Genomic DNA, 20,795 nt, shown 5'->3' on the forward strand with positions numbered 1-20,795 from the left:
GCCTTGAGTTTTGGGGGTTCTAGGACTGCTGGAGTATACACGCACCCATAGAACAGTGTGTTTTTTGAGTGTGTTCTTTACTTTCTAAATGTTCAAGAAAAAGTGAGCCTTGGTTCTAAGTGGATGCCCCTGTACTACAAAACCCAGTGGTGTTTCCAGAAATTTCTGTCTCACTTGCCACATTACTAAGCTTCCAACACATCTCATTACTAAGACTCGTGAGCCTGCCTTCTGCAAATAACGCCAGACCCCGTTACCCTGTTCAAGTGACCAGGATTCGTGTTCTCATCCTCTGGATGTGCTGGAGTGCTTCCTGTCTCTTATTTCTGGAGTCTCCAGGAATGAAGAAGTACCACACGTTGCCAGAGAGGCATCGTGACTCCCAGAGGCACACGGGTGCTGCTGCGTGCCCCGGGCCCCGTGAAAAGCAAGGAAATGGTTTTGTTTTTTCTCTTGCTGTTTTTTCTCTTCACATTTCCATTTCTTCATCCACCTCAGGCCACCTCTGCTTAATGCTCAACCTTTTCTTAAATCTGCTTTGCTCGCCCTTCCGTGAATGCCTGCGGCTGTGTGTGTGCACCTGACGACACTTGCTCCCACACACACGCATGCACACTCATGCTCACACACCCACCCCAAACCAGGTCCTTTCCGATCACATAGGCATTCAAATCAACTCAGATGCTGGGGTCTTATTGCAACAAGGACACACGGAGAGCAATCTCAGCAATCCCCCAAGTGGCCCTTCCAAGACCAGAGACAGCTTTTAGAGCTTCCTCAGCTCTCCACAGACGTTCTTTCTGGGCACCTGTCACAAGCCACCCCTCTCTGTGCCTGAGGGAAGGTCCTATCAGATCCGTTCGCCACCTGGATAACAGGATGCCTCGCAGGCCAGCCTAATAGGTTGCCTTTGAGTCAGACGGTCATTGGGGGCCATGACACAAAGGAAGAGCTTTGTGGATGAGGACTTCTCATCTCTGTCTCCCTTGCTTACAAGGGGTCTTGGAATGTGCCAGGCATCCAGGTTCCTCTTCAGTGTGCTCCTCTCCCTGGGGTGCTTAGGTTGTCCCACAGTTTTGTGACTCTGCCGGATGCCCCCCACCAGCTGCTGTTGTTCATATGGCCCTGAAGATGCCCTTACACTTCGGACAAACTCATAACTCCACTCATCCACACAGCCATCATGTTGTGTGCTGCCGAGTGCAGGCAATGGAAGATCTGTCCTTGTGTCAGGAGACCTAACATAAGCCAATAGTGTCCAAAAGGCTACATCTCAGATGAAGTTTGCACTTGAAAAGAGGAACCTGATATGAACAGTTTAGTCTTTCATTTATTACTGTGATCATGCAGTATGTGTGTTTTTAAGTTTCTTCATTGTGAGGCCAACACAACACTGGTGCAGTGGTCTTTGTATAGAAGGTATGCAATTAAGACTTGTCATGATCTTGAATTATTTTATAGCTTAAAGAAATATTTACTTTTTTTAAGGTTGTTTTTTTTTTTTTTTGGAACCTCCGCACCTAACATGGAGCTCGAACCCATGACCCCAAGAGTCACGTGTTCTGCCATCTGAGCCAGCCAGGTGCCCCAAGATATTTGCATTTTTTTTTAAAGATTGCATTTATTTGACAGAGAGAGACACAGGGAGAGAGGGAACACAAGCAGGGGGAGTGGGAGAGGGGAAGCAGGCTACCCGCTGAGCAGGGAGCCCGATGTGGGGCTCAATCCCAGGATCCAGGGATCATGACTAGAGCCGAAGGCAGACGCTTTATAATATTTGCATTTTTAAATAACAGTGTTTGAATATGTTTTCTTACAAACCTTACCAGTATACAAAGACATATTATTTTATTTCAGTTATTTGTTCCCTTTAGGTCCTGACATCTTTTTTGAGATTTTACATACATGTTCTTTGAGGTTTTTCTTTTCTTTCTCTCCTTTTTTTTTTCTTTTTTTAAGATTTTATTTGTTTGAGAGAAAGAGAAAGAGAGGGAGAAAACACAAGCGGGGGGAGGGGCAGAGGGAGAAGCAAACTCCCTGCTGAGCAGAGGGCCGCCATGCGGAGCTCGATTCCAGGACCCTGAGATCCTGACCTGAGCTGAAGGCAGAGGCTTAACCCACTGAGCCGCCCAGGAGTCCCTCTCTTTCCCCGTCTTTGAATAAACTTGCTCACTATTTCTGTGCTGCTTCCATCCTATTCCACTCTTACGTTCCTAAGCTGCATGTTACGCTTTGTATTCCATAATGTGCCTGGGCTTTTGAGAAGGATGAAATGTTGTCATTAGTACTATAAATTTATGATTATATAACCATCAAATACTGCCAGTGTCCTCTAGATAAAATGACTCAAGAAAAATAGGCATTAATAGGAGTAGGAAAAACAACAGGCAGCATGATCCAGTAGGCAAAGCCAATTTTCAGGCTCCCTTCATCTCCCTTTGGGCTCTTCTTCCTTCCTTTTGTGTGTGGTTCCCCAGGAAGAACACAGTACCCTCAAGCCACGTGTCTTATAGACTTACAAAGAAGTGCCTTAGGCTCTGGGTCTTTCTTAGTTACTTCCTTCAAGGCCTTCTTTATTCTTTCTGGACTCAGTAGTGAACAACTGAAGTGTTCATAATCAGTAATATCTTATTATAATACCCTTCTGTATTAGAGTCCTTCAGAGACACAGAACCAGTAATATATATGTATGTATCTATAAAAAGAAATTTTACAAGGAATTGGCTGATGTGATTATCGAGGCTGACAATCACAGGATCTACGGTCAGTAAGCTGGAGACCCGGGGTAGCTGATGATATAGCTCTCGTCTGAAGGCCAGCAGGCTTGAGGCCTAAGAACAGCGGATGTTACAGTTTAAGTCTGAACGAAGAAGAACAACAATGTCCCAACTCAGAAGCAGCCAGGCAAGAAGAGTCCTTATTAACTGAAGGAAGGTCAGCCCTTTTGTTCTATTTTGACCTTCAACTGATTTGATGAGGCCCACCACCTTGGGAAGGCAATCTGCTCTACTCAGTCTACCAATTCAGTTGTTAATCCTATGCAAGCAATAAATAAATAAATACCTCCCGGGTACATGCAGCATGATATTTGACCAAATGGCTGGGCATCCCATGGCCCAGCCAAGTTGACGTATAAAAATAACCATTGCACTCTCTCAAGTAGTATCTGGATTTTGATCTTACTTCCTAGGAGTCTTAGCCAAAGGCATGATTAGCCAGGAGAGGAGTCTGGTCTTGAAGTAGTATATGCAAGAGACCAAATTCTCTTACTCCTAAGCATCATAATGATGCTTTAATAGTTTATGAAAGATTTTCACCTGGATATAAATTAGATATTTTATGTAATGTGGCAGATAAAATAGGAAAGTAAATTTTCTATCTTCTAACACAAATTCCATTTTGAAGGTAATTAATTAGCTACTCCAGGTTAATTTATGTTTTTTTATATTTTTAATTGAGATATAAAATTAGCTATTTTAAAGTGAACAGTTCAGTAGCATTTAGTATACTTACAATGTTGTGTAACTACCACCTCTAGTTCCAAACTATTTTTAGTACCCCAAAAAGAAACCCCATATTTGTTATGCAGTTGCTTTCTTTTTCCCCTTCTGCATTCTGCCTCTATGGATTTACTATCCTGTATATTTCATAGAAGAGATGACCTTTTGTGTCTGGCATCTTTCACTGGGCCAGATGTTTTTGAGGTTCATCCACGTTGTAGCATATCTCAATACTCCATTCTTTTTTATGGCTGAATAATACTCCATTTTTGTGACTAGTGCAGTTGTGTATCTGTTCATCCATTGATGGCTATGTCAGCTGTTTTCCCATCTGGCTATTGTGAATGGTGCTATTATGAACATGTGTATGCAGGTATTTGTTCATATTCTTTGGGGAATATACCTGGGAGTGGAATTGTTGGTCATATGGTAATTTTATGTTTAACTTTTTAAGAAACTACCAGACTCTTTTCCACAGGGGCCATTTTCCATTCCTACCATTCCTACCCAGCCATGTACAAGGCTTCCAGTTTTGCTACATCCTCACCAATATGCACCTGTTAATTCATATTTAAGTAATCAAGTTTCAGTATCTAATCTTAATCATGAATATGGGTCATCCAACAGATCGTCTAGGGAGTCAGAAAACCAAAGAACCAGACTATTAGTTTATAATAAAGAAATGATTAAAGTTAAAGCAGAAAGGATATCTTAAACACTTCCGTTAATGACTTACCTGCACTCCACCTCATCCCAGAAGGAATTTGCTGTGGCTCAGAGAGGTACTCACGGTATCAGGTTTTCATACCACCAGCCTCAGAGTATCTGGGAGCACGGGTTAAATAGTGTATGTAGCCTGGCCCTACCAAGTTGAAGATATCAGAGTCTTAGGACATTAAAATCTGCATCTTAAATATGCCCAGTGAGTAACTCTTATGCGAACTGAAATTGAAAACCACTGGTGTAACCAGACCAAAAAAATCTCATTAGTCGAATGAGGGGTGGACTCTCGTCATGAGCATCATTTAAAATATTTGTGATTAAAGACTCTGCTGTGAGGCAGAACTCTCTGTTCTGTAGAAAGAGACGGGGTTCTCATTTTCATTCTTGCAAGCTAATATAATTGAAGATTACGTGTTTTTTTTTCAATTTCTGAATTTGCTCATAGATTTTTTGGCATATATTTAGATCACTGATAAATATCCTGAAAGCTTGAAGAAATGTGAGGCTCAATGTTTCATTGAAATGATGAGAATTTCATTAAAGAATTGGAGAACAGACCAAACTGAGTAAACCAAGTTCATGTTTCTATCATTAAAAGTCTGTTCCTTACAAATACTTTTTTTTTTTTTTAATTTGACAGACAGAGATCACAAGCAGGCAGAGAGACAGGTAGAGAGAGGAGGAAGCAGAGAGCCCTATGTGGGGCTTGATCCCAGAGCCCCTTGTGGGGCTCGATCCCAGATCCCAGGACGCTGGGATCATGACCTGAGCAGAAGGCAGAGGCTTTAACCCACCGAGCCACCCAGGCGCCCCCTTACAAATACTTTTTAATGTGTGCTTCCATGTCTAGAATATTAGGTGTGGGACTTCATTGTTCTTTCTTTAGGTTGGTGTTTGGTAAATTGATCACTTTAGTGTTTCTCTTCACTTCTGGGGGATTAAGGATTTCATTAGAAAACTATGAATCCCGGGACGCCTGGGTGGCTCAGGTCATGATCCCGGCGTCCTGGGATTGAGTCCCACATCGGGCTCCTTGCTTGGCAGGGAGCCTGCTTCTCCCTCTGCCTCTGCCTGCCACTCTGCCTGCCTGTGCTTGCTCTCGTTTCTCTCTCTATGACAAATAAATAAAATAAAATCTTAAAAAAAAAAAAAGAAAAGAAAAGAAAACTACGAATCCCTTGCCTCCCTCAAATAACTAATGAATCTCTTATTGCCCCCCAATATTGAATACATTTCTAGGGTCCCATAGATAGGAGGTTGAGAATATCAAGATGTTTGAGCCTCCTTCCTCTTCTCTACATCTGTAAGTTCTTACTGCCAGTTAAAAATTGTCCCCTTATTTTTATTACAGAGTGAAAATTGCAGTCTTACCCAATGGATAAAAAAACCCAAGATTCCCAATAATTTCAGTCACTCAGAACATATTATTGATGCAAAAGAAAGCAGAAAATGTCTTTTTTACAGAATAAAAGGCTGCTACAGAAAGACAGCTAGAGATACAACCTTGAGAAATAGCAGACCACAGATTAAACGCAAGAGACACATTGACAAATATGAAAAAGTGGAATGTGACGGGATAGCGAAAGAATAGAGGGTTTAATTTTAAAATAACCATGTGTTCTCATTTAATGGGGAGACCAAAAGCATGACCCCCTTTGGTGATCCTGAAGTGGACTCCTTTTGCAGCAGTGAGTATATGTCTGCATACTGAAGACCTGCTCCTCAAGACTGTGCTACTGACTAGAACATGTTTGTGGAATGGGTAATCATGTTAGAAAGATTCCTGTGAACACTGGAAAACTGTCCCATAAACATAAGAAATGACTAATGTGAGATTACTAGGATATTTGCTGATATTAAAAACTCCAAGAGATTGGGTTTTTTTTTTTCCCCCACCATAGTATTTAAGATGCTTCCAACTTAGAATTTTGCCTATTTTACAGAAGTGATTATTTATGTCCGTGAAGCTTTACACTATTCCGATCTGTCCACCATTGGGGTAAAATCTTCCTTGCACTAGTAAAAAGTCTAATCTGTGCCAAGGTGCCTGTCTTTCTCGAGAGGCATTTTTAGCAGCTGTATCTCCAGTAACCTGAGGAGCACTTCTGCTCCTCATGACTGATGGTGTTAGTGTAAATGTGGTTTGTGGTCAGAAGTAGAGCTAGATATTCTGACTGTAGATGAGACACGGCGGCCACATTTGTAAAAATAAGAAATCTGGTGAAAATGTCAGGCTTTTTATGACCCCTGTGCATGTGGGAGGCTAAGGGAGTACTGATAGTTCTCTTCTGGCTTCACAAAGGAAGTCAGGATCATTTTGTACATTTAAGCAATATTACCAGGGCAATATAAAACATGACAACAGAATAAAATACGACAATCAGAATCAAAGATTTCATGGAGTTTCAAATTGATTTTCACAGGTTATAGCACCACTCTCGAAAATCTGAGCATTTTACAAGAGCTGCTTTGTTAGAAATTACATTTGCAGGGGCAGTTTTTGTGTGTGTGACTTGCCTATTTTATAACTGTAAGTTTGTACATTTTCACCTTCTTCACCCATTTCATCCACGCCCCCCCCCGCACCCCTCCCGCTGGCAATCACCAATCTCTTCTCTGTATCTATGAGCTTGTTTTCATTTGCTTTGTTTTTTAGATTCCACATATAAATGACATCTTATGGTATTTGTTTTTCTCTGTCTGATAACATTTCACTTAGCATAATACCCTCAAGTTCCATCCATGTCATAAATAGCAACATTTCCATCTTTTTTATGGCTGAATAATATTTCTCTCTCTTTGTGTGTGTGTGTGTGTGTGTGTGTGTGTGTGTGTGTGTGTGTGTGACATTTTCTTTCTCCATTCTTCCATCAGTGGACGCTTAGCTTGTTTCCATATTTTGGCTATTGTAAATAATGCTGCAGTGAACACGGGGGTGTATGCACCTTTTTGAGTTAATGTTTTCATTTTCTTTGAATAAATACCCAGAAGGAAAATTGCTGGGTGGTATGGTAGTTCTATTTTTAATCTTTTGAGGGATCTCCATACTGTTTTACATAGTGAACAAGAGCAGTTTTATGAGATTTGCTTTTCTTCTTATTCAGTGGAAAGAAGAAATATATCCTCGCTATACCCTTGTACATGAGTGGTCATGGCAGCTTTATTTGCATTGGCCAAACCCAAATGTCCTTCACCAGGTGAATAGGTAACAAACTGTCCATACAAGGAATACTGCTCTTCAATAAAACGGGTAGAACCTGTGATAATGCAGCAACATGGATAAGTCCCCAAAACCTCAAGTAATGAGACCGAGTGAACAAAGGCACACAAAATGAGTATGTGCTGTGGAGTGAAAGAAAGACCAGCGAGCGGCTACCCGGGAGGCGGGGTGGGGGAAGGAAGAGAGAGGAACGACAACGAAGACCTAGAAGATTTTTGGAGGTGATGGGCATGTTCCCTTTCTCGGTAGCAGTGATGCCTTCACCAGAGTAACACATATGTCAAAACTTACAGGCTATACACTTTAAATATGGGTGGTTTATTATACATCAATTATTTGTCAGTACATTGTTAAAAAGAAAAAGACCCACGAATCACATTCTTGCATACATCCTCTCCCACCTTGTTCTCCCCTCCTGAGGCACTAGCTTGGCAAAACCAGTGTCTGCCCAGTCAGTGTCCGCATCAATGCAGTGATGTGTGATGGGCAAAAAATACGCACACAGGGGTGGGGGGCTAGGTGAGCCCGGTGGTGGGTATTACGGAGGGCACGTGTTGCATGGAGCACCGGGTGTGGTGCATAAACAATGAATCTTGGAACACTGAAAAAATAAAATTAAATTAAATTAAGATGTTAAAAAAAATAAAAATAAGATAAACAAACAAAAAAATAATAATAAAAATAAACACACAGTACTGACCAGTGACACATGAAGTTGCTCTTAGGAGCAAATTAAATATTTAAAAAAAAGAAGAAGAAAAGAAAACATTTTGGGAGGTGGGCACCTGGGTGGCTCAATTGATTAAGTGTCCAACTCTTGATCTCAGCTCACTCTTGATCTCAGGGCTGTGAGTTCAAGCCTGTCGTTTTTGGGGGGGGGGGGGGGGAATTGGAAGATGAGAAGCCAAAAAGTTGAGTAGCGGCTATTTTCTAGTGGATTAGAGGTAATCATTCTTGTTTATATTTTGCTGTCTGAATTTTTTATAAGGAGCAATGATTGCTTTTATAATCATTAAAACTAAAGAAATCTGCTTCTACTTCAAAATATCAGACCGTCATCACTGTGGGATGTGTTGGCTAGAAGTAAACATGGGCCTGGAATACAGTGGTGCGCCGGGCAGCTTTAGAGCACCGAGCGCTTTGCAGGTGTGTCTTTCAACTGCCCTCACATCTTTCCGCATCGCTTTCCCTCCTACCTATAGCTCGAAGACGAAATCACAACATTACGGCAAGTTTTATCGGCTAAAGAAAGGCATCTGGTTGAGATAAAGCAAAAACTCGGCATGAACCTGATGAACGAATTGAAGCAGAATTTCAGCAGAAGCTGGCACGACATGCAGACCTCGACTGCGTAAGTCTAGCCACAGAATTTCTAAAAAATCACTTCTTGCTGTCTCTCACTTCTTCTGTTTTGGGTTTTGGGTTTTTTCTATGAGACTGATTTGGAACTTGTGGCTAGGAAAAATATTTTCTCTAGAAATAAAATAAATATGAATAATCATTAAATACACTGTCTGGTGTAGACTCTGAAAAGTAACTTCATGAAATTAAACTGTCCACCAGATGACTTTTATGGGTTTGTATTTTTTCTCTGAATTAGATACTTCTAAACATTCCTGAAGTAGATATTTCTCTCTTTATGTTTTCTCATACAGTTCTAAACGGACAGGTGCTTTTTCCTCAAATACTCAGCATTCACTACAGATTTTCAGTTTCTATACCAAATGGTTGGCAGGTTTAGTACAGACTTGTTGCCCACTGATTTAAAAAGGAATGCTTATACTTTGGGGGTATGCTTTTCATCTACTCTAGAGAGTATTTAGAGCTGCGGTAAGGCCATGTGAGATCATAGAAGTGTGTGTGTGTGTGTGTGTGCACGCACGCACGCACGCGCTCGTGTGCTCTCTCTCCCTGGATCCTGACACAGACTCCCTAAATCTCTTGGAATTTCCAGAGTAGTGGTAGTATTCTTTGTTCTAATGAGGTAATTCTCAGTGACTCTGGGATGGGGGAGCCGGTCACAGGAAAGACCAAGCCATGATTAGTAGCTTGGACTTGGAATGCCGTGCCCTTTCCTCCAGAGAGAGAAGAGGGGGCTGGAAATGGAGTTAATGACGGGTCGTACCTAACATCCCCAAAACATGGTCTCCAGAGAGCTTCTGGGTTGATGGACACAGGACAATGCTGGGGGAGGGGCACACCAAGAGAGAGCATGGAAGCCCCACAGCCCTCCCTATACACCTTGCCCTGTCTGTACCCTTTGTCATATCCTTTTATATAAACCAGTCATCTAGTAAGGAAACCATTTTCCGGAGTTCTGAAACCACTCTGGCAAATTAAACAAACTTGAGGAGGAGGTTATAGGCACCTCCAATTTATGGCCCATTGGCCAGAAGCACACGGGCGATAACCTGCACTTGCCATTGGTATCTGAAGGGGGATGAGGGCGGCGGTGTTGTAGGATTGACCCTGTGGGAGCTGACACTGTCACCCAGTATGCAGTGCCTTAAATTTTAGGACACCCAGCTGGTGTCCCAGATTTGCTTGGTGAGGGAAAAACTATGTGTCCAGTGTCCAATGTGTTGTGAGTGTGGGGGTCGGCCCAACAGCAAAGGAGACACACAGGAAAAGTGAGTTTTTCCTGCTCACACCACCAGAAATGGTTTAGGCTCCCCCATTATCTTTTTGTCTGATATTAGGCAAGATACAAAATAACTTTGGATATTGAACAATCATACTTTCATTGGATTACTCTTTAAATTACATGAGTTACTCAACTACGGTGGTGCTTTTCTAATGATTTAAAATCTTTTGCTTGCCAGGTGTTCTTGTATCAAAGGGAAGAAGGTGCCCACCTCATGATGTAATTTTTCTTTTTCTTTCAGTTGGGGGGTAAGGGCCGATAGAGAAAGTTCCTATCCCTGACCCTAACATTAGCCCCCAGTTTTTGTCTTTGTATTATGCATTTTCTTCCCTGGCATTATCCACTGGATGATAAAGATTGCATTCCTAATATTTTAGTGGAAATCAATTTTTCTCTTTGCAGGTACTTTTCTCCCAACTTAGATAGGCCTGGCAGTAGGAACAAGTACCAGTGGACAGCAAGCACTTCAGTTTTGCCGGTGGCCAGCTCTGCCTGCTGGCTGCAGAAAACTAAGCCCTAAGACCCAGTGAAGGGGCCCTTTGTACGAAGAGTTCCATCTAAAGGAACTTGGCGTCTCCCCACTCTGCTTCCCCTAGGTTCCATGTTCAGAAGAATGTTCTCTTCCCCTGCCACAGCCTCTTAGTCTTATCCGCTCCTATGCTGGTGTTCCCCAAGGGCTCAAACCAGCAGCATCAGAGCACAGCCCAGAGTAGGGCAGGATGGAGCCAGGGAGCCCATGGAGTTATCTCCGGGGGCAAATTAACCTTCTCCGACCCAATGGTGACAATTATGGAAGACCTTAAGAGAACGCATGGTGGTGTTTATCAATGTAAATTATATATGGCAACACTACTAAGTGAGCTTCTCTGTCAGTAGTTTGGGCTTCCGTCTTTGCACTTTGGTGGCTTAAACCACTTAATGGCCCTGACAGAGTGAGGAGGAACAAGCTCCAGCATCCTGGTCCTGGGCGCCTCCTGTCATGCTGATCTGAACCTCCTTTGAGGGTGTAAGACCCAGGCAGGATCTTGCTGCTTGGCCTCCCTAAGCACACTGCAGGAGCGGGCTAACCCAACAGAGGGCAGGATGACTCCGGCGCTCCTGTTGCTGAGGGGAGGGACGGAGCAGCCCATGTCTGGGCAGAGGCTATGTCAGGTTTGCCCTGGTCTGAGGGGGCTGGGTGGGGAGAGATTCACAGTCATGGGAGACGCGGAATTAGAGGGAGCAAGTTCAAGGAGGGTGGGTAGCCTCCTCCCACGCGGGAAAATACATAGTCTCCGGTTTCCTCGTGCTTGAAGAACAAGTTGGTTCTGTAGTCAGGCAGTCTAGTTAGGAGCAAGCCTTTTGTTTGAAAGACCCGCGGATCCCCTTACCCAAGAATCCAACACTGCCACTGGATGCAAACAGCAAGAGGTTTATTGTCACGGGGTGGTCGGTAGCTCCGGCTAACCGAGCACCCCGACCGGAGAGAAGCGGGGTCTTTTATAGGAAGGTACAAACAAGTTTTGGGTGGGGCGCAACTGATTGGTGGACAGTTTGAACTTTGAAAAAGGCATACTTGGAGTTTGCTGATTGGCTCTAAGGACCCGCGCGCGCCGAAGAGAGGCGGGAAGGGGGAACAAGCTGATTGGTTCTGAGGGCCCGAGCGCGGGAGGAGAGAGGCGGGAAAGGGGAACAAGAAGGGGGAAGGTAGGAATGCCATCATGGCGTCTCTATTATTTCTATAAGCCAAGCGGTTACAGAAGGGCAAAAGAGTGATTAATAAGCAATTAATAACCTAATTAATAACCTGGTCTATACCTAAAAGCCAGCGGTTTACAGAAAAGCAAACAAGCGGTTAGTTATCCTATCTGTCTACTAAGGGAGGGGTCTTTCTAGGGGAGGGGTCTTTCAGTTAAATGAATAGATTCTATTCCCTAGGGTTACAGAGCTGAAAGACTAGTCAGGACAACAGAGTTTGGTTTTTGTTTTTGTGTATTTTATAAGATATTCCCAATAAGTAGTTAAAGAGTAAATATGAGGAGTGACGTGAAGGAAAATAGTGTTGTGTGTGAAGCAGGAGACTGAACCTTGCCTAGGGCCTCAGGGAAGGCTTTTCAAGGCAGGAGATGGATGCTTCAGCAGAGCTCTGACGGATGAGTGGGAACTTCATCAGGCCTGGAGGGGCAGGGGGAGCCTCCTGAGGGAGGCGCAGCCTGCTGATGGCCAGAAGGAGAGAAGGCTCCCTCTCCCCACCACCCCCCCCGGGGAAAGCAGTCCAGTTCATTAATGTTTCGGAGACAGCAGGGAAAAGTGGCCAGGGGTTACACAGGGCCTTGTGGTTCCTGTTAATAGAGTTACTCTTACTCCACAGGCACTAGAAAGCCATTAAAAGGGTCATGACATTTCATTTGCCCACCATGTCTTAAGTGTTGTTACTACCCAGGAGCTAATCTAAGCCCTCAGGATATGGGATTCAACAAGATGAACAAAGTTCTTAGCTTCGTAGAGTGTTGAAAAGAGCACGAAACCCGTGACAAAGCCACGATGAGAGGAGCTGTCAGAAGTCCTGTGATAAGAAAGCAGAGGCTGACGGGCTAGAGGACAGGGCAGAAGCCGCTGTGACAGAGTCCCAGGCAGGGGAGTCCTGTCCTAGTGCTGTCCTGCGAGGTTACTCTGAGCTGACATCTGAATGACCAGAAGGATCCCGTCTTGTGATGATGTAAGAGAGACCTTTGGGGTTGAGGCAAAAGTTGCTGCAAAGACCCCGAGGCCGGAAGCCGTTTTGAAATGGAGAGATGGGGGTAGAGGTCAGGTCCTCGGGGGCCTCCCAGACCAAGGGGAGAACTGGGACTCTTATTCCAAGGGCTCTGGAGGCCACTGTAAGGTTTGAAGCAGGAAGTAATCTGTTCCGATTCACCTTAAAAAAAAAAAAAAATCACTCTGGTTTCTTTGTGTTCTACAGAATGGAGAGAGGCAGGAGTGGAGACTGGAAAATCATTTCTGAGACGACTGTCTTAGTCCACTTTGGTGAGGATAGTGAGGGACAGAGAGGGGACAGGATTTAGAGGCCAGGCCGGGGGGGTTCCCAAAGGTTTGGGGGTGGGAGAGGAGGGAAATGCAAGGATCAAATGTGACTGTCTGGTCTTTGACAGTGGCAGCCCGTTGAGCACTGGGACGGTTTACAGCAGCGGGCATTCCTTGCATCAGGCTAAGCCCGTGGGCTATGGACTCCATTTGTGTGGATTGAACTCTAGGTCCCCAGCATCGGTGAGATGAGATCATATTAGTACCTATGTCATAGGTAGTGAGGATTCAGTGAGCCAATCGTAAAGCAGGCAGAATGGTGTCATACTTCGTAGGCCTGTTTGCTGTTCTAGAAAACAAGTCTAGCAGGGAGACTCAAGAATTGGTTTTGGTGACACACGAGTTTCTCTCTGTCGAGAGGTCCACTCAGGGGACGGGGCAGGGATGGAAATAAACAGGGGGAGTCGTCTGCATATTGATCTCATCGCAAGCTACAGGACTACGCGAAAGTTCCTCAGAGATTGTTTAATCAGTGTGGATGATCATGGACTCCTCCTCACTCTTTTAGGAATGATGTGAGCCTCCCTTTGTAAGGAAGAATCAATCCTTTTCTTAAGAAGGAGGCATAAGTATATCAGTAACATAATTTCAGGAGCGCTCCTTTCTCCTACCCTCTCTTCTTGGCTGCCGAGGGAGGGGGAAAGGTCCTAATGACATGGGTGGGGGGGGCTTGGTTACAGAATCTGTTTTCACCCTTGAATTAATTAAATCCCTGCTGTTAGTGCCATGATACCCATTCTAGAACAAGATCTATACCGCATAGGATGAAAATGTTGATGGGAGGGAATGAGGAGCTGGGTAGGGTTAGGTTGGGTCGAATTAAATTTCAAAGCACTAAAAAAAATTCTAGCTGTCAGAGGATTGAAGGTGATTCCCAGAGGCAATACTTTGCATACTGATTAAGCAATCATGACCTATTTAGTTTGATTTATACTGAAAAGAAAATCTATGATATGTTAATGAAGAAGGATCTTGGCATATTTTAGCCTGTGGTAGGATTCAAGTAGGAATAGGATGGAATGAGTAGAAATAATTACACAGCATACTGAAATTATCTCCTTTATGGAAAGATAACGGTACAGTAGCAGGTCAAAAGATCATCTGTATTCGGGGTTATTTGTTGCTGTTGTTTCTGTCATAGTTCTGTCTTGCTTTGATTTGAGAGACTTTAAGAACACACACCAGAATTCCTATCACCTCCCTTTTTTATTATAGTCTTAAGGGTTTTTGTTATTGTTTGTTCTCTGCTGCTTTTTTGTGTTGTCTTTTTAGGCTTTAAAGAGGCAGCAGGGAGGTGGGAGACTTTGAAGTATTAGAGGTAGGGAGGCTACAGGAGAAGAAACTGAACCTCTTCTGTAGGTAGAAGGAGTAGGAATTCAGAAATCTGACATTCTTGTGGGCTATTCAAACTGATAGGCTTCATTTTAATAAGTCTGCAGCCTCTGCTAACCCTTTCTCCACTAGTAAGCCCCTATGAGCTCTACTGCAGACCAGACAGTAGGTCTGCCAAGGGGAGAAGGTTTGGGGACAATTCCCTCCCTTTGGAACAATTAATAACTTCATCCTTATAAAGAGCAGGAAAATGCAGCCTTAAAAAAAAATGTGCAGTCCTTGAAAATTGAAGTTTAGTTTCTGATTTATTTACTCTTTGATTTTGTGCTTCTAAGACTTCCAAACCATTATAGTCGGTAATGATTGTTACCTCTTCTTTTATGAGAAGCCTGTCGTAATACCGTTGAGTTGGGAAGTGCCAGTGAAGATTAAAGACCTCATTTCAAAAGATACACACAGTCAATCTCTCAGACAGCTGTTTATTCTGCTTACCTTTTGCCTTTCATCTTACCACACAAAGCAGGAGATAGACTCTTCTCTTCCAGGTTCAAGTGGTAAATCTTTTTTGGTTACATGTTTAGGGAACCTCCTGAAGAAAATAAGCCTGAACACTTCTGCATCTCTGGTGAGATGCTGCCTGGGCAACTGTTAAAATGATAATCTTCTTAAAATCCCGTAATAGAAGATGTATCTGTGCTATAAAATACCTTCTTGTAAAAGGACTCTGGATTTTTAATTCTTCTATTGGAGTGTTAAAAAAAAAATGCTTTAAGTCAAAACATTTTAGAAGACATGCTTTCTCCTTTTGATTATGAATACTACTTTCAAATCCGTAAGGCATGACAAGGGGAACTGCATGAAAAATCAGTAGAATAATAGAATGTCTTTTATTTGGTTTGCAGAGAGTTGTACCTCTCCCTGCTGAAGATCCCCTTGTCAGTGTGCTGGCCAGCCTGTTCTGGCCAGTAAATGTTATCCATTCCTTAAAGAAGATGTGGTGTAGGGGTGCGTGGTGGCTCAGTCAGTTAAGCGCCCAACTCTTGGTCTTGGCTCAGCCCCTGAACTCAGAGGCATCATCAGATTGAGCCCCACACTGGGCACTGTGCTCAGCAGGGAGTCTGCTTGAGAATCTTTCTCCTTTTCCCTCTGCCTTCACCGCTGCTTGTGTTCTCTCTCTCTCAAAATAAATAAATAAATCTTAAAAAAAGAAAAGAAAAAGATGTGGCATATATATACGCCATGGAATATCATTCAGCCATGACAAAGAAGGAAATCCTGCCTTTGGACAACAAGGACAAATCTCAAGGGCATTAGGCTAAGTGAAATAAGTCAGAGAATGACAGATACTGTGTGGCATCACTCATATGTGGAATCTAAAAAAAATTTAAAAAGAAGTCAAATTCTTAGAGGCAGAGAGTAGAAGGGTGACTGCTAGGGGCAGTGGAGTGGGGGACATAGGGAAATTTTGGCAAATGCAAACTTCCCTTTATAAGATGAATAAAAGTCTGAGGCTCTGACCTGTAACGGTGACTCTGGTTGGTACCTGCATTGTGTAATCGAAATTTGCAAAGGGAGTAGGTCTTAAATGTTCTCACCAAAATAGATATAAAAACATGCGAGGTGATGGATGTGTATTAACTAGGTGGGAGGAGTTCTCGCAATGTGTGTGTCTATCAAATCATCACGATGTACATTTTAAACATCTTACAATTTTGCCATTCATACCTCAGTAAAGCTGAAAAAAAAAAAAAAAAAGGACTATCCGTTCCAGCCAGATGATCTCTGAAAAGTAAAGCCTGTGTTCCCATTGACTTTCAGTGAAAAGTAGAAGGTTTACTTATACCCTTAATTTAAAAAAATCTCCCAGTCAGAAGTCTTCAGTGAGTTAACGCATAGAGATACGCGGTAAGTGTGAGCTACTGTTTGCTAGCACGGTTACACTTCTACCTAAAAAAGGTTCAGGCCTGGACCAGATGCCAGCCTTGTTGGGACACAGGTTCCCACATAGCTGCTGTTGGCTGGAATCGCTCCGAAGCCCACGAGGACAAATTGCCCTTCCCTCCCCGGCAGGCTTCCATGGCCTTCCTCCAGAGCCAGGAGCCGCACGCTGCCAAGTCCTGAGAGTCTTAGTCTGGCATTCTGCCTGGACTCTCTTTCCTTCCCCGGGCCTCCTGTGGCCCTCGCCCCGGCTTATCCAGGCCTCGGGGGACACGGGGCGGATGAACGAGATGCAGCCCTTGCCCTCAGGAAGTACACGCAGGTCATGGAGGCAGACTCAAAAACCGTAATGGGAACAAAGTAAAAAATGTGTTAGGAAAGAGCGTCACAGTGTGCAAAGTGCATCACAGGCACACAGAGGATAGGCACGTAACACGGATCGCTGGGAGCATCTGCTCCCCTCTTTCTGCCTCCCCATGCACAACGGACAGCAAGCTGAGCGTCCCGTAACATTCTGATGTTTGTTTCAGGAGAATGTATTCGTTCTCTTTGCATCACATATGTGACTCAGCAATGGTGTAACTCTATATTTAGCTTAAAATAAGAGACATCATCTAAAATGCTAAATACCATTTCCATTTAAATTACAAGGTCGTCAGGTGAACCAGAAGGTTGGTGTTTAAGTTGTTTTTCATTATTTGAATATTACTGAATGTAATTTGATGTGATAAGGTTGAGAGCTTGTTTTAAGCATTAGGAGTCAGGACTGTGCGCCAAATTCCATGGCACAATTCAGGGAGTAAGATATAAATGGAATGACATCCTTCAGGGTTTTCAGTGGCCTGCCAGGAGGGTCTTTTTTCAAGATGTGAGCGCCTCGCCTCTGGTAGGGATGTGTATGACTTCATTCAGTTTTAGGATCGAGCCCAATTAGAACGCAGTGTAAGCGTACAGGGTCTGTGTGGTAAAAAGCTCCAGGGGGACCCTTGGCTTACGCTGTGCTGTGAGTAGTGCTTCTTAGAGCTTTTAAGTGCTCTGAGCCCACTGGCCTATTTCTCACGGGATCCCTGGTTACTTTGTTCAGGAAGCCACTTCTTCCCATACCACCCTGTCTCATTGCCTCCCACCCCCCCAATCTCTGTCCCTCTATTATCGGTCTCTAATGTATGTAGGATGTCTCGTGATTGTTTTTAAGAAATGCGGTCATTAGTTTAGGGAGGAGAGGTGTAAAAATGTGGGGAAAGAGGTGCATCTTAGAAGTCTTCAGATGCACTATTACTACTTTTCTCCACAAATACTTGAGCTATGGACAGCTGACCTAACCTACCTTCCAAAGTCTGTCATCTCCAAGGTGAGAAGACATCCGGCCGGAAGGCAGGCACACTAGTCCTAGCCCTGTCTCTGTCTCTAAAAGGTCACACAGTTCTTCCGGGCCTCAGTCCCGTCATCTGTAGTATGAAGAAATTGCATTCTAGTGCCTTTCAGATTTAACATTATGTAATCCTTAGAAATAAAGACTTTAACAGTTCTGGAATGCCTGGGTGGCTCCTTTGGTTTAAGCGTCTGCCTTTGGCTGAGGTCATGATCCCAGGGTCCTGGGATCAAGTCCCAAATCAGGCTCCTCGCTCAGCAGGGAGCTTGCTTCTCCCTCTGCTTACCACACCCCCTGTTTGTAAGCTTTCTCTCTCTGACAAATAAATAAAATCTTTAAAAAAAAAAAAATATTGAACAGTCCTAAAAGTCTCTCTTCAACAGGCCTTTGAGTTCTCCATATGGTTGGTTTTAAACTTTGAAATTTCACCTAAGTATGGAGTTGCACTTTTCATGGTGAGGACTTAATGTCACTAATACTTCACTAAAGTAGTTGGAAGCCTGTGTATACCCACCACACTTTGTTCTAGACGAGTGTGTTTAAAACATAATGTAGCTAGCTAACCCGAACCCTAACTTACTGCTTCCCTCTGGCTATTTTGAAATTAAGCCGTCAAATTCAGAATGCGATATATACACACGTGTCCAAAAGTCACCTCATCTCAAAATGCAAAGCGTTCTCCAGTATATAAACTACAGTGAACAGTTTACAAGGAACAGGTACAAGCGGAAGTTAAATATTTGCTCTAATTGCAAGAAATTCCTGTAGAAATGCAAGAGCAACGGAAGCAGGAATTCCCTACCTAGTCTCCGGTCCCAGCTTCACACAGAGGTCATAGATGCTGCAGGGTCTTTCTTTACTTTGCCCTTGAGCCCCCTTTTAGGCTGTACAGAGTCAGTGCTACGTGGGGGCTCTGTGCTCCTTCTTCCCTTGCTTCCCTTTCCCCAACCCCCAGAACCCAGCTGTATGCTCTATGCTGCTGACACCCACGTGGCCAAGGCCCCAGGGGTCTCTGGCCCTGATCGACAGCAAAAGGTGACTTTCACAATCTGACTAAGGCTGCCCGCTTTGCTCTTTTTAATTTTTCAAAGTGGGACATTTACAAGACAACAAAACCCTCCCCTCCTTTTTTTTCCTGCCAGATATGATGGGATCATGTGACAGAGCAGCCAGATCAAAAGCTTTAAGGCAGGATGGGGCCTAGTAGGACCGGTGAGAAGGTCTGGGGCCTGGAGCAGGGGGCCGAGAGGACAAGCTTGTGTACAATCATCGTGAGGCCGTTGTATGGACTTTGGCTTTTACTCCAAGTCCTCAAGGAGTCAGTCTAGTGGGAACATTGGCCAATGAACAGACCATTGCTGAATTATCTTCCTAAAACTCTTTGAAAAAAGGTCACTATGTTTTCTTAAGATCATGTGCCCTTCTAGCCTATTCCCAGGCATAAATGCTAGAAAAATAAGCGAAATACTAGTTATATGTTGCCCCTTTCTGGTTAATTTGACCCCTGAACAATAAAAGTTGATTCTTCTCCTTGAAATACACACTATCTCGTTTCTGTGTTACCTTCATTGGCTGTTTTTTGGAGAATGTCTCTTCAAAGAGTTTGAACGCACACTTCAAGAACAACTGTAGTCTGAGAGCATGTCTGTTTGCGGTTACACGACTGATCGGCATGTTACACTTATCTATGGATATTTTCCCTGAATTCAGATTGAGCAGTCTGACTTTCCCACCGATGGGCAGCCATCCATCCCTCATCCCCAGACAATGAATAGAACCACTAACTTCTGTGGATCATTGTCTTCATAAAGCTGTTTAGAAAAGGAATTTTCAAAGTAAGGAGGGAGAAGGATGGGGAATGTTCTGTGGGCGATCATCACGTATAAGCTGTGTTTCTACGATTCTGTTTACTTCCAGCTACAAGAAAACACACGAAACGCTGAGTCACGCAGGGCAGAAGGCAACTGCAGCTTTCAGCAACGTGGGGACGGCCATCAGCAAGAAGTTTGGAGATATGAGGTAGTGTGGGGCAGAACCATGGGGATGCTGCTAAGCCCTGGGCCTTCTGAGGGAAGGGGAGCTTTCTCTATGGGCTCCTCTCCTAACACATTCTTTTTAAATTGGATTAACATGTTTTGTGGCTGATAATGATTGGTGACTGAGATCGATTTTTATAATGGGGAGTTTTCTGCTTGTTGGTCTGCTTAGTGAGCCTGGTCCTGAACATGCCCTTTCTACGAGGACATTACCTAGTAAAAATAGAAGATCCAGGGCTCCTTTAATTACTGGTAATAAGGGGGGATTTCAAACGAAAGCAGCACATACTGATTTTTCTTCATTAAAATTTAAACAGTAAATTAAAATATGCATTCAGTGGACTAGGCTCTGATAAACCATTCCAGGTTACATTTTCGTATTCATCCATCTAGGCTTTTTTTCTATGCTGAATACATACCTATTTATTCTTTTATTCCAAAAAGGGGCCATGGTATATAGTCCTTGCACATTTGGGTTATTTTCAATATTACATTTTATATCCCATTAGGGTGAACATCAGGATTTTGAACTGAGAACCAAGTGTCCTCCCTATAGGCGCCAGAGGAACTAGTGCAGTTTTGACCATTTTTATTTTCTATAGTATTTTTAGTAAGTTATCTCATAGAGAGTTGTTACTTTCATTTTTTTAAAAAACTTTTGATGTATACATTTCAAATGTCTTTTTTTTTAAAACTGCATATAAATTTTCATTGGATTCTGAAACCATTTCTTAATTACCCTACAAACTTGATACCTAGAGGCAAATATTTATATCGTTCTGTTTAAGTTATTTTGGGTTTCATACACTACTGGATTGTGCCCCTCTACTACCTTAACAAGTTGGCATTTGTGCAGCTAGAGTTAAGTAACTCCATATGCATGAGTCTGAATACATTGTTTTATCTTCATAGTTGTTAATAATGTGATAAGAAAAGCAACTGAAATTTTTCAGAGGTTGCATGTAAT

General features: G+C 43.3%; 1 protein-coding gene across 6 annotated transcripts in view; it reads left to right on the plus strand.

Moving 5' to 3' along the window:
- Positions 1-20,795, plus strand: part of TPD52L1 (TPD52 like 1) — a 96,948-nt gene that overhangs the window by 63,170 nt on the left and 12,983 nt on the right. For all 6 annotated transcript variants that reach the window (XM_059399131.1, XM_059399132.1, XM_059399133.1 and 3 more), the window contains exons 3-4: positions 8,646-8,794; positions 19,710-19,811. In XM_059399131.1, the coding sequence (XP_059255114.1) occupies positions 8,646-8,794; positions 19,710-19,811 (251 nt within the window). The remainder of the gene's footprint in view (positions 1-8,645; positions 8,795-19,709; positions 19,812-20,795) is intronic.

This window comes from Mustela nigripes, chromosome 5 (assembly GCF_022355385.1).
Source record: "Mustela nigripes isolate SB6536 chromosome 5, MUSNIG.SB6536, whole genome shotgun sequence".
Classification (NCBI taxonomy): Eukaryota; Metazoa; Chordata; class Mammalia; order Carnivora; family Mustelidae; genus Mustela; species Mustela nigripes.